This window comes from Perognathus longimembris, chromosome 1 (assembly GCF_023159225.1).
Source record: "Perognathus longimembris pacificus isolate PPM17 chromosome 1, ASM2315922v1, whole genome shotgun sequence".
Lineage (NCBI taxonomy): Eukaryota > Metazoa > Chordata > Mammalia > Rodentia > Heteromyidae > Perognathus > Perognathus longimembris.
This window is the reverse complement of record NC_063161.1, coordinates 55,963,578-55,978,048: the sequence shown is the minus strand read 5'-3', so window position 1 is coordinate 55,978,048 and position 14,471 is coordinate 55,963,578. Positions and strand designations below refer to the sequence as shown.

The following is a 14,471-nucleotide window of genomic DNA, read 5'->3' as shown; positions in this document are numbered from 1 at the left end:
AACGCTGTGTGCAAAGTGATAGTCATTTTACCTCGCTTGGTGGTGGCCATGAGCTCATAGTGTATATATACAGCTAAACATTGTGTTGTATGCCTTAAATACAGATCAGTTCTAGTTGTCAAATATTGCCCACTAAGCCAAGCACCGGTGGCTCACACCTGTAAACCTAGCTACTCAGGAGGCTGAGATCTGAGGATCATGTTTTAAAGTTAGCCCAGGCAGGAAAGTCCACGAAACTTTCTTTCCAATTAACCAGCAAAAAACAAAAAACAAAAAAACAAAGCTGGAAGTGGAGCTATGACTCAAGTGGCAGAGTGCCAGCTTTGAGCAAAAAGGCTCAGAGACAGCACCCAGGTCCTGAATTCAAACCCCAGTACTGGCATAAAAAAAAAAATAAGGAGGGAGGGGAAGGAAGAAAAGAATCCTTAGGGGACGCTGAGAGTGAATTTAAATAAAGGAACAAAGATTAGAGTGTTAAATTCCTAAAGAAACAAAAACAATGACCAAAAAGAAATGTAAGATCTTCATACTATTGTAGTTGTCTTCCTTCCTTCCTTCCTCCCTCCCTTCCTCCCTCCCTCCCTCCCTCCCTCCCTCCCTCCCTCCCTCCCTCCCTCCCTCCCTCCCTTCCTTCCTTCCATCAGTTATGGGGCTTGAACTCAGGGCCCGTGCGTTGTCCCTGAACTTTATTTGCTCAAGGCTGGCTCTCACTTTGATCCATAGCTCCACTTCCAGTTTTCTGGTGGTTAATTGGGGATCTCAGGCTTTCTTACTGGGAGGTGGCTTTGAACGGGCGGTCCTCAGATCTCAGCCTCCAGAGTAGCTAGGATGACAGGTGTGAACTACCAGCACTCAGCCACAACTGTCTTTCTTAACAACTTTACAGACCTTCCTGTTCCAAATACATGCTCTGCCTTCCTGTCCCCAAGCTCCTGCACATGGTTCCTGGGTGGTCCATAGACACTCGGGCTCTCTCATCCACATCCCGGGGCACATGTGGAGGGAGATCAGTGGACCTGGCCAAAGTTCTGTCCAGCAACAATGACTTCCTGGTGAGTCATTTATTTGTGCCCCTAGAGTGCCCTATGTGGCTGCTCCTCCCATAATTTCTATTTACTCTACTGCACTTAAGCACTTTGAGATTTAATTGGCTGGACATTTGCCCCATTTCTCTGCTTCCTTTCACATCAGAATTCTTAGAAGAGCTACAAATATCAGCTGAGTGATCTTCCTGAAAGCCAGAACATTCCTCATGTTCCTGGATCCTCACCAGCCTGTGTTTTACTCCTCCTGTCCTTCACAAGACCCATAATTAGCAAGGTCCCTGCAGACTGTGGGGCCAGCAAACAAAAACACTGGACTCCACACTGTCCCTTTTATCTTGGAGCTTGCAGCACACAGCTTCCCAGTCTCTCCTCTCCTCTCCTCTCCTCTCCTCTCCTCTCCTCTCCTCTCCTCTCCTCTCCTCTCCTCCTCTCCCTTTTCTTCCCCTCCCTTCCTCTTCTATCCCCCCTTCCTGTCCTTTATCCCCATCCCTTTTCTTTCCCATCCTTTCCTGTCCTCTTCTCTTTTCTTCTTTCCTCCTTCCTTTCAGTCCCCTCCTCTAGTCTCTTGTTCTCTTTTCTCTCCTCTCTTTTCCAGTCCTCTACTGTCCCCTCACCTTCCTTTCCCTCCTCTCTCTTCCTCCTTTGTTCTTTCCTCTCTGTCTTCTCTCATTCCTTCCCTCCCTTACTCTTTCTTTCTTTCTTTCTTTTCTTTTCTTTCCCAGGGATGAACCAAAAGGACTTGACAGTCTAGGCACATACTCTACCATAGAATTCCATATCCAGTTCTATCCAGTCATCTGTAAAACGTCATCATTGGCTTTGTTCTCTTCATCAAAGTAATCTCTCTGATACTCTTCTCTGTCATTTATACCTTTCCTTTTATTATTTTTTATACCTTTCCTTTTATATTGGACCTTATACAACGTCATCCATGATCAGAGAATCACTTAGATTCATACATATGGGTCAGATCATCCACATAAATATACTATTTGTGTAATACACATTATATGCAATTCATATATTATATATGAACTAATATCTATTTATACATTATATAATTATTTTAATATAATTATATAAAATGGACACACATGTGTATAACTATATCTACATATGCATATGTATGCATTTATACACATGTGCATTTATACATATGTATGATAAACACACATGTATATCATATATATGATATATTTGTATGTGTTTATATTTAGTTTTTAGTCAATCTAAACATCTTTCTCTTCCAGCCCTTACTTAGTATACTGACTGTTAACATTAGCCAAGAAGTTCTGGCCCCCTATGGATCTACTTGTGCAGACCTTTATTACACTCTGGAAATACCATCTTCCTCAGGTGAGATCCACATCCCCAGAAGTGCAGAAGCAGATGCAATATGAACTTGCTTTTGGGAGGAATTGGCCTGCAAGGACCTCAAATTCCTGGCTGTAAAAACAGAAATGTGGTCCAACCTTCCAACCTTTGATGCCCTTTGGTTTGATTTCTCATCACCCTTTGGTTTGACTTGAGTCTTGATCTGGCTTAGATGACCATAACTAGCCTCTAGAGCAGTCCAGTTTTATCTCAGGAGCCAAACAGAACACTCATGGTCAGACAGGATGGCCTGTCCCCAGGGTTTGGATGAGAGTTCGTGAGCCATCCATCACTATAGCAAAACCCTTCTCTGAGAACTGCCACCCCAGGGTTGAGAGTGCTCCTTGAGATCCAGGACGTGGCAAAATCATCTCTGGTCTCCCAAGGAAACTACTTCCTGGGATCAACCTTGCACAAACAGATGTAAGTAGCTAAGTGCTGGTCGCTGGCACCTGTAATCCTAGCTACTCGGGAGGCTGAGATCCTAGGATCAAGGATCCAGCCTGGGCAGGAAAGTCCTTATCTCCAGGAAAGACTCTTAGCTCCAGTTAACTAGCAAAATCCAGAAGTAGAGCTGTGACTCAAGTAGTAGAGCACCAGCTTTGAACTAAAAAGCTAAGGGACAGTGCACAGACCCTGAGTTTAAGCCCTAGTACCGGTACATGCACGTGAGTACACACACACACACACACACACACACACACACACACACACACACACACAGAGTCCAAAAACAAGCAAACAAAGATAGGTAAAAGGGACAACAGAATCTTTAAGTAATGATCAATACCAGACTAAAATAAAAATAAATAAATAAATAAAATTTAGATGAAGAAAAGGAGAAGGCACAGCGGAAGAAAGAAGAGAGGGCTGGGAATGTAGCTTAGCGGTAGTGTGCTTGCCTAGCATGCATAAAGCCCTGGGTTCAATTCCTCGGTACCACGAAGCCAGAAGTGGTGCTGTGGCTCAAGAGGTAGAGTGCTAGTCTTGAGGGGAAAAAAAAGGAAGAAACTCAGGGACAGTACCTAGGCCCCCCAGGATGGGGTGGGGAAGGAGAACTGATATAGATATATAATAGATTCTCATTACTCACAGAGGTTATAATCTACAGAAATCATCATGAACATTGGATTTGCAAATACTGGGCCACTGTTCTGGGGGGAAATATAGATTAGGTTCCTAAGAAACTAAAGTCACGTTTTATTTGGAGGAGACTCATACTTCTCATAGGACTCAAACACTATGAGAAGTATGGATTACAGTCAGCCCTGAGGACCCATAGATGTGGTACCAGTACCTAGAGCCAGAGAAGCTACTGATCTGGTTCTCCAAGCTGGGAAACAGCCTACCCAAAAGCCAAAGGCACAGCTTGCTTGTGCCAGGCCAAATAGGCAATTAGCACCCACAGAGCCCTTGCTGTTCAGTGATTGCTCAAGCTATGAAAGCTCCAGCTTACTGGCTCCTTCCTGGGTAGAGAGTAGGTGAGCGGAGCTCCTGAGCTAGGGTAGAGTCCCACATAATAATGGCCTGTACTTAGAATCACTCAGCCACCCAGGCCAGGAGAGTTTGTCAGTTCAGACAGGAGCCAGAAGATTTCAGCATCATCATTTTGGACTTGATTTGCACTTGCTTCTCTGTTTGTCTGTCTGTCTGTCTGTCTGTCTGTCTGTGTGACTCTGTTTTCCTTCCCTCCCCTTCCCTCTCCCTCTTCTTCTTCGCCCCTCCTGCCACCGCTTGTCAATACTGAGGCTTGAACTCAGGGTTTAGGTTCTGTCCCTGAGCTTTTTCACTCAAAGCTTGCACTCTACCACTTGAGCCACAGCTTCACTTCAGCTTTCTGGTGGTTAATTGGAGATAAGAGTCTCTTGGACTTTCCTGCCCAGGCTTGTTTTTGAACTGTGATCCTCAGATCTCAGCCTCATGAGCAGCTAGAATTATAGGCTATTGGCTATTCTTGCTTCTCTTTATTATCAGAGCCCTATCCTGGTCTTAGCCACTGCCAGTCTAAACTAGCACAAAACTCTTTCCTGGCTATTCCTTTCTCTTCCTCCAACTGCTAATTTCTCATGGTTCCCATTTCTACCCCATAATCTATCCCTTCCCCATTTCCCTTCCTGGCTTGCAATGGGGGCACCCTTGGGACTCTCTAGTGCTTTCTCCATACTGTTAGCTTTTGTGGTCCTGTGTTCACATGAGAAGAGCGGAGGCTGGAGACACTAGTCTTGACTGATTAAACAGGAATTCTAGTACATTCCTTGCATGGCTTGGGCCATCTTTGGTTGCCATTCACACCTAGCATAAGTGAACCATGGGTGAAGAGCTGGGCACAGAGCAGGCACAGTGACCCAGTCAGGAATGCAATCACCCTTGCTCTGAGGAGCAGTTTGGATTGGACAGGAAGGCAAGCATTGAAGCCAAGCTCGAGGCTTCCCCCAAAGACCTGCCGGACTGATAAGAAAGCTTCCAGCATCAGTGGAGGAGGAAGTTTGCTTGCAACTATAGACATAAGGGTTGGTGCAGAGGATAAAGGGATATATATATATATTTGGCACTGGTACTAAGGCTTGAACTTTTTTCTTTTCTTTTTTGCCAGTCCTGGGGCTTGAACTCAGGGCCTGGGCATTGTCCCTGAGCTTCTTTAGCTTGAGGCTAGCATTCTACCACTTGAGCCATAGCACTACTTCTGGCCTTTTTCATTTATGTGGTACTGAGGAACCGAACCCAGGGCTTCATGCATGCTAGGCAAGCACCCTATCACTAAGTCACATTCCCAGCTCCTCTAAGGCTTGAACTAAGGGCCTGGGTGCTGTCCCTTAGTTTTTTCACTCAAGGCTGGTGCTCTACCACCTGTAGCTTTTTGCTAGTTATTGGAGTTTAGAGTGTCATGATCTTTCCTGACTGGGCTCATTTCAAACCGGGATCCCCAGATCTCTGCCTCCTGAGTGGCTAGAATTACAGGCATGAGCCAATGGCACCTCTCATGTCACGGGCTAATAAGAAAAACCATAATCACCCCAGAAAAGCATCTCCTGGGAGGTCAATGGAGCCATCTACACCTGAGAGGAGAGGCAGAAGACACTCCTGGCCAGGTGTTGTTGCTCCCATTGGCTGTGAGAGTCACATGGTCTACAGAAGCCCAGGGGTTCTCTCCAAGGGAAAACTGTTTCTTCTTTCTTTGTTCCTCTTGGGGTGGAGCCTGAGAAAACTCACCGGAAGAAGCCTTTGCAGCCTTCACAGGTCATAGCGTTGAAGTGAAAGCCGGTGGCTCGGTCTCCGCACACCCCACAGATCCGGGGTACATTCCGGTCAAAGTCCCCAGGGTCAGGCAGGGAAGTGCTGGCTGCCATTGCCTCCATCCCTGCAAGAACAAAAGGCATGCCACAGCCAGGACCAAAGTCAATGCTTTTGTGTTATCCCCCTGCTGCTGTCCCTGAAAGCTTAGCCAGGCCTGGGATTCAGACTGTAGCCTGCGTTTACACTAGTGGCTGTGACTCATACCTATAATCCTAGCTACTCAGGAGGCCAAGATATGAGAATCGCAGTTTGAAGCCAGCCTGGGTAGGAAAAGTCCATGAGATGCTTACCTTCAATTAACTACCAAAAAGCCAGAAGTAGAGGTATGACTCAAGTGGTAGAACACCAGCCTTGAACAGAAAAGCCAAGGGACACTGCCTAGGCCTTGAGTTCAAGCCCCAGAATCAACACACACACACACACACACACACACATACACACTATATGTACACACACACACATACATATATACAAACATACAAACCAAATAGTCTTTTAGTTTATTGGTGATTCTAACATGCACAGGTACCTCACAAGCTCTGCTCAGCCTCAGGAGGCAGATCTGAATCTCGATCTTGTCCAGTTTGTCATCCAAGATGAAAATATGGAGACTTCTAATGTCCAAACCTGAGCCTTGTTATTCCAGGCCGTGCTCTTCACAGCCCGGCAGGTCATACTAAGGTCTCTTGTCCCTGGTGTTTGGGTATCAAGGTGATGAAAATATTTTCCTTCATTTTTTGTGTTCAATAACATTTAACACTCTTTTTAATGTATTTCTGAGTAATGTGAATCATATACAAATAATTATACATAATCATATACAGTTAATTGTCAGAGACAGTTTTTATTTTGTTTTGTATTTTGTCAGTCATAGGCCTTGAACTCAGGGTCTGGGTGCTGTCCCTGAGCTTTTTCTCTCAAGGCTAGTACTCTACCACTTTGAGCCACAGCATCACTTCCAGTTTTCTGATGAGTGGAGGTAAGAGTCTTAGGGACTTTACTGACCAGGCTGGCTTCAAACCATGATCCTCAGATCTTAGCCCCCCGAGTAAGTATTACAGGTGTGAGCCACCAGCGTCCTTTACTGGCATGAGAGAGAGAGAGAGAGAGAGAGAGAGAGAGAGAGAGAGAGAGAGAGAGAGAGAGAAACAGAGACACAGAGATATAGAAGGAGAGAATTGAAGAGATGGGAACTCCTCATTTCTCAACTCAGTCCCACAAGCTCAGCCTCATATGGCCTTATTTGGTCATGACATAAGTGAGTTAGGACAGCACAATGCTACCATATGCACAGTGTGGTCTTTCACTTCAGGAAGTGGCCTGGCCTGGGGCTGAGAGCGCAGGTACTGGAGTCCGGCTGGACAGAAAGACTGGATCCCCATCCAGAGACCCACAGGGAAGAGGCTATTATAAGGAATCTGAGAGAGGATCCAGCCAGCACTCAGGTCAGAATCCAGATGTGGAGAAGGGGCCTAGGACTCTAGGTACCTGACAGCTGAAAGCTGCAGGAGAGACAAGCAGAGGCAAAGGAAGGCAGGAGAAGGAGAAGATGGGAGCTAAGATAGAAAACATTGAACCTATAAGGCAGCCCTTTGGATCCTGTTCCAGAGCCAACAAAGTCTCTCCAAGCTCTTATCCTAGACTTCATGCCTGTGGATCTCAGCTGTAGATTCTGATGGCACGGGTCCTACACATGCAAGGACACAGGTAGGACTCCCTGCTTCCCCTCCTCTGTACTGTGACCCACCCCTGCTCCTGGAAAGTAAGCCAGGGAGGTGTGGCTGACAAGGGTGTTATACTTACCTGAAGGAGTAGGGGGCAGGTAAGTGGAACTCAAGGGTCTACTGCGAGGTCCCACTGACGCGTCCACACAAAAGGACTCTGAAAGGAAGAAGATGAGACTTTTTATCTAAAGCATCATTCCTCTAAGGAGCCCAGCAAACCATAGAAAACTCATCGGGTCCCAGATCAAGGACTCAACACTTGACAGAAGTGACTTGTGTGTGTGCATGCATGCCCGTGTATGCATGCGTGTGTGTGCATGCGTGTGTGTAGAACTGCCATGTTGTCACTGGCAGGAGTGGCTGGGCAGGTGCCAGGCTTGGCTGTTCTTTGAGGTAGAAATCAGCACGAAGCATGTTAGATGTGAGAGTGATCATCAGAACTACGGATGCCAAAACTTCCCTCCTGCTCTCAGGAGGTATTGAGGGACTGGAGGAATTGTGTGTGATTGTGTGTGTGTGTGTGAGAGAGAGAGAGAGAGTGTGTGTGTGTATGTGTGCACGCATGCATGCACACGCTGGTCCTAAAGTGGGCTTGATGTCCCTGAGCTACTTTGCCTGGTTGCTGTCCCCAAACTACTTTGCTCAAGGCTGGTGCTCTACCACTTGAGCTACAGTTCCACTTCCAGCTTTTTAGTGGCTAATTGGAGATAAGAGTCTCCCAGACTTTCCTTCCCTGGGCTTGCTTTAAACTCCAATCCTCAGATCTCAGCCTCCTGAGTAGCTAGGATTATAGGCAGGAGCCACTGGTGCACAGATTATTTTCCTTTAAAAATAATTTTATTGTTATTATAAAGGTGACATACAGAGGGGTTACAGTTATGCCAGGTAATGACTGTATTTCTTTTTGGACAAGGTCACCCCTTTCTTCTGTCTCTCTCCCAGTTTTTCCCTCCCATCCCCACCCAGGAGTTATATAGTTCATTTTCCACATAGTGTCCAGTGGGCACCACTGCTGCATTTGTTCACCCTTTGTTCCTCTATTTGGGGGCTCCCTCCTTGCCCTCCCAAAGACAGATAAATGAACAAACAAGACAAAAAGAAAAAACAGCAATGCAAAAAAAATAAAACCCTCTTGTTTCTATTTCTTGGAGTTTATTTCAATAACTATTACTTTGTGTGATCAGATTCACCTAGGCGTTGCACCTTTGGGAGAGAACCTCTTTGTAAGGAGGCCTGCTGTGCTCCCTGCCCTGCTCTCAGATAGGAGGCATGCTCTGGGAAGCAGAGGCATGGGCTGCCCTGGTGCATGGCTGAGTGTGGGGAAGAGAAGGCTGCCTCAGGCAGGATTGCACAGAAGCCTTGCTGGAGCTGGGTGCAGTGCGGTGTTGACTGGGACAGCAGCCCAGGCCTCTGGCCTTTTGAGATGCCTTCAAAGGCAAGTGTCTGGGATCTCCCGTTTGTGTGCAGACATGGGCGGGGGAGGGGGGAGGGGGGGAGGGGGAGAAGGAGGAGCAGTTGTATGGCTTTCTAACGAGATGTGTTCTTGCCAATTTTAGCTCCTTCCCAGATGTGTTTAACACCCTCAGCATCAGCAGGTTGGGTTAGGGCTGATTTCCCAAGTCCAGCACAGCAGCTCATCAAGTAGGACTAGCAAAATTGTACTCACAAGACAGACCGACAGACTGACAGATGGATGGACAGAGAGATAGACAGACACAGACACAGACACACACACTTCTCCTCCCTCCCTAATGCCAATACAAGATGAGACTGGACAGTATCTGTATATAGATATGTATACATACACATATATACACATACATATATTTTTTTTCCAGGTACCTGCTCCTGAGACTTAGCAGAGGCCTTTAAGCCAAATCCCAGATGGGGAGGTATAGTCCTCAAGCTATTATTTCCCTTTAGATCTCTCTCTCTCTCTCTCTCTGTGTGTGTGTGTGTGTGTGTGTGTGTGTGTGTGTGTGTGTGTGTGTGTATGTCCCCGTCTGATTAGGCAGGAAAGAGGAGAATTTAAGGGGTTGTCAAGATTTGAACTCAAATGTAGAATTCCCAGCCTCTGAAGCCTTTGCCACCCCTCAGACATGGCAGTCCCCAGGGGCCCCTCGAGGAAAGGCCCAGCTTTGGAGCTCTGAAGTGATTGGAACTCCCATGGCCATGGGTGGAAAGGAGCTATGCCTACTGGGAGCAGACAGGCTACTCAATGCCAGGCTCTCCCGCACGTCCCCTGCTTCCTACAGCCCACGTCTCCCAGCTTTCTGGATTCTATCTGATGGCCTTATAGATTTCTCAGACTCCTTAAAGGACCCTTAGGAAGGCTGGGGCACAGAAAGGACCACTGCTCTCCTGTCTTCAGCCCCTACAGTTTTCAGAGGTCAGAGGGGATGTCCACATAGACCATCACCCTTGAACTTAAAACAATTATTTGGTTGAGTATCGGTGGCTCACATCTGTAAGTAATCCCAGCTGTTCAGGGAGCTGAGATCTGAAGACTGCAGATCGCAGCCAGCCTGGGAAGGAAACTCCATGAGACTCTTATCTCTAATTAATCAACCCCCAAATACAGTGCTCAAGTGGTAGAGCACCTGCCATGAGCACAAAAGCTCAGGGACAGAGCCCAAGCCCTGAGTTCAAGCCCCAGGACCCCCCCCCCCCCCACACACACACACATACGCCTCTAGTTTGATTCAAACCTACAAATGCAGGCCTGTTCATCCTCACAGTCTAGAAGCTAGGGAGCCATCTTATTTTTACAGACAGCAAAACCAAAGTTGAGAGTACTTGGATTGACTTGCCAGGGTCTGGGGCCAGGCAAGTAGTGGCACCAGGTACAGCCAAATGAGGGCAGGTAGATGACAACGCCCAAGAACTTCTCTGCCTCCTGCTCTCTCCTCCCATCGCCAGTGATAGCCATCAAAGCAGACACCTATTGCTTTGTACTGGGACCTGCTCCAAGGTCCTCACGCTTGGGGTTTAACCTCCACCACACCCTTGTCAGGTGAGCTCTGTTATTATCCCTGTCTTTTTTTTTTTTTATGCCAGCACTAGGGCTTGAACTCAGGGCTTGGCACTCGCTCTTAGCTTTTTCCATTGAAGACTGGTGCTCTATCACTTGAGCCACACCTCCATTTCTAGCTTTATGCAGTTAATTAGACATAAGAATTGATCTGCCAGAGCTGGCTTTGTACTATGGTGATCAGATCTCAGCTTCCCGAGTAGCTGGGATTACAGGTGTGAGCTGCCAGTACTTGGCTTTATCTCTGTCTTGGGATAGGAAAACTGAAGCAGAGACAGAGCTTTACTTTGGAGCTGCAATTTAAGACTGGGCAGCTTACTTCTAAGTCTCCACTCTTCTACATTTTCTTTCTTATTATTTTTTAATTAGCACTTTTTAAAAGAATTGTTATTATAAAGGTGATACACAGAAGGTTACAATTATATAATTATATAAGTCAGGTAAGGAGTCACCCCTTCCCTTACTCTCCCATTTTTCCCTGACCTCCCCACCCACAAGTTGCGTAGTTCATTTTCAACATGGTGTCTAGAGAGTACCACTGCTGAGTTTGTTTATCCTTTGTCCCTCCATTCCTGTGCTGCCCCTTACACTACCAAAGACAGACAAACAAACAAGACTAAAAGAATAGAAAACAAAAACAACAAAGAAAAAAAATCTCTTGTTTCCATTCCCTGGGGTTCGTTTCGATAAATACTATTTTATATGATCAGTCTTCTGCATTTTCTAAGGGAAATATCTCAGCCATGTTTCCAATCCTAGACCCTGGACACCATTCACACCTACTAATTCAGAGAACAATGCAAGCCTGGCATTGCTGGCTCAGGCCTGCAATCCTAACTGTGCAGGAGGCTGCCATCTGAGGATCACGACTTGAAGCCAGTGCAGGCACCAAAGTTTGGGAGACTTATCTCCAAGTAAGCACAAAAGTGGAGCTGTAGCTCAAGTGTAGAGTGTTAGCTTTAAGAAAATAAAACAAAACTCAGGGACAGCAACCAGGCCCTGAGTTCAAGCCCCAGGACCCCCCCCCCCCCACACACACACAAACTCCTGCTTTTTATTGTTTATTTCTATCCTGCAGGACACACCCCACACTGCCAGATCCTGAGGTCAGGATCCATTTTCTACTCACAATCTCATAGTCTCATTCAAGTAGGGCAAAAACATGTGAAGAAAAGAAGACAATTGGAAAAAAAAAGAACCCTGCATATCTCACTTTCCACATCGTACAAGTCCCCTCCCCACCCTGCCACCCCAACCAGAAATCATGTTCTGAGTACAGAACATTCCACTGCTTTGGTTGGGGCTTTCCCCAGAGCATCACCTTCCTCACCCTGACCCCAGTCATGACCTTCTTTTGTCAAGAAATGAGATCACACAGTTCCTGCCAGGCACTAAAGCCACAACCACTGCCTCCACCAGCTCACTTAGTGGGTACCCAATTTCCAGAAGATTCTGTGAAATGGTCATTCCCTTGGGTAGAGTCCTAGGAAAGCAAGGATCAAAGTTCTTAACACACACACACACACACACACACACACACACACACACACACACACACACACACACACACACCCCACCCTGGGCTCAGTTGAACTCACCACATTGACTGGACCCTCCTTAGACTTTTGAAGGTGGTAGAGCTGTGACTATGAGGAAGGTCCAGGAGTAGACAAGAGGATGACCACTAAAGTATTTTTCAAGCTGGGTGCTGGTGACTCACATCTAGAATCCTAGCTATTCAAAAGGTGAGATCTGAGGATTGTGGTTCAAAGCTAGCCAGGGCAGAAAAGTCTATGGGACTCTTCTCCAATAACGCAACAGAAAGCCGGAAGTGGAGGCATGTGTAGAGTGGTAGGGACAGCCTTGAGCAAAAAAGCCAAGCCAAAGCATGAGGCTCTGAGTTCAAGCTCCACTATTGGCACCTAAAATTAATAAGTAATAAAGTTTCCCAGCAACTTCAAGATCAGAACACCCACCATAATGAGGTCAGGGAATAATAATGAAATTTATAGACAAACGCCATGCATGCCTGCTCATCAGACCCCTTCGTCCCCAAATGCATTCTTAAGACAGGAAAGGCATGAAAGATGTGTAGTTCATGTACCCCAATGGAGAATGGGTGCCCATTTGTAGCTGGAGTGATCAAAACTCAGCTTTTAAAATTGTTGACGGAAAAAACAATCCAAAACAAATAATCTGATTCCCTTCACTTTTGCCAGGTGCTGGTGGCTCACACCCATAATCGTAGCTACTCAGGATGCTAAGATCTGAGGATCACGGCTCAAAGCCAGCCCAGGCAGGAAAGTTTATGAGACTCTTAACCCCAATTAACCACCAGAAAAGCTGGAAATGAATCTGTGGCTCAAGTGGTAGAACACTAGCCTCAAGCAAAAGAGCCCAGGGACAGCGCACAGGTCCTTAGCTCAAGCCCCAGGACTGGCACACACACTCAAAATTATGGACATTCAAATCTCTCACTTCTCCTAGAAATAGATGAAAAACTAAATCATTTTTGTGGAGAGGAGAACATTTTCCCCCTAAAATTGGCACCTCCAATGTGAGCCATCCGGTGGACTCTAGAGTAGCCAGGTCCATGTATTTGCAACCTCAACTGCACATGGACTGTGTGCACATGCCTTTGCTTGCTATTTTGGTCATTCTTTGACACTGTACATGCAATGATGAGCACTAGCTTTTCATTTGTCATCTCTTTATTCTAACGCATCACTAAGGCATGGCAGAGTGACAGCTAAAGTGACATTGTTTCTTCCTTCTACACCATTCTCTCCTTGAACCTAGAAACCTCAGTGTTACTTCCCAGAAGAAGTAAGAAGTAGGAAAAGAGGTAGAAAATGAGGAAAGGGGAAGTGTGCTGTATAAACAGGCTTCATACAAGCATGTATATGTGGGGAGGGGGGGCGCACGCGCGTGTGCTCACATGTTCCAGTACTGGGACTTGAACTCAGAACCTCACGCTCTCACTTGCTTTTTTGCTCAAGGCTGACACTCTACCACATGAGCCACACCTCCACGTCCTATTTTTTTGTTGGTTAATTGGAGATAAGAGTCTCAATGATTTGTCTTCCTAGGCTGATTTTTGAATTGAGATCCTCAGATCTCAGCCTTCTGAATAAGATTACAGGCATGAGCCACCAATGCCCAGCCCAAACTACTTCTTGCCCTGTAGCATCTGCATCTCCTCTATACACACATATTTTAAGTATGAACAAGAATGGTTGACATTACAATAGTCCAAAGTAAGACTCAATACAAACCAGTCATCTCAGGAAATTTCAAGATTGGAAGATAAGTTAGCATCATTCATCTAATCTGTCTTAAATCCCTTCTAGAATGTTCTAGCAAAACAATCTTATTCTTAGCCCATATATGAATATTTTTCTTGATAGACGACTGTCTCCCATGCTTTTTGGATACTTTATAGATGGTTCTATGCTCAGAAAGCTCATCCTATGAGCTAGTTCATGGAAGTTTAACCATGAAGATGGCTCTTAATCAACTGTTTGGGGAATATCTTTGTGGAGCTGATGAAAGCCATGGAAGTGCTTTATCATTGTTGTTATTTTCAACATACTATGTGAAATTATGCCTTTTTCTTTTGTTTTTATTTCCTATGGTTTTACCCCTGTTGTCACAGTATTTGATTTTGGTTTTTTGTTTGTTTGTTTGTTTTTGTTTATTTTTGCCAGTCCTGGGCCTTGGACTCAGGGCTTGAGCACCTTCCCTGGCTTCTTCCCGCTCAAGGCTAGCACTCTGCCACCTGAGCCACAGCGCCCCTTCTGGCCGTTTTCCATATATGTGGTGCTGGGGAATCAAACCGAGAGCAAGCGCTCTTGCCACTAGGCCATATTCCCAGCCCCAGTATTTGATTTTGGTACCCTTGGTATTGTGTATATGTTTATTTGAACTAGGTGAACCAATGCAACAGCAATTCTTACAAAACAATATGCTGGCTGGGAATATGGCCTAGTGAGGCCCTGGGTT

The 14,471-nt window shown here is 46.0% G+C and overlaps 1 protein-coding gene across 1 annotated transcript in view; it reads right to left on the bottom strand.

The window, feature by feature from the left end:
* The window catches only part of Vdr (vitamin D receptor), a 58,900-nt gene that overhangs the window by 25,523 nt on the left and 18,906 nt on the right, over positions 1 to 14,471 (bottom strand). The window contains exons 2-3 of the mRNA XM_048365660.1: positions 7,518 to 7,595; positions 5,631 to 5,778 (exon numbers count right to left, since the gene is read on the bottom strand). Of these exons, the coding sequence (XP_048221617.1) occupies positions 5,631 to 5,778; positions 7,518 to 7,595 (226 nt within the window). The remainder of the gene's footprint in view (positions 1 to 5,630; positions 5,779 to 7,517; positions 7,596 to 14,471) is intronic.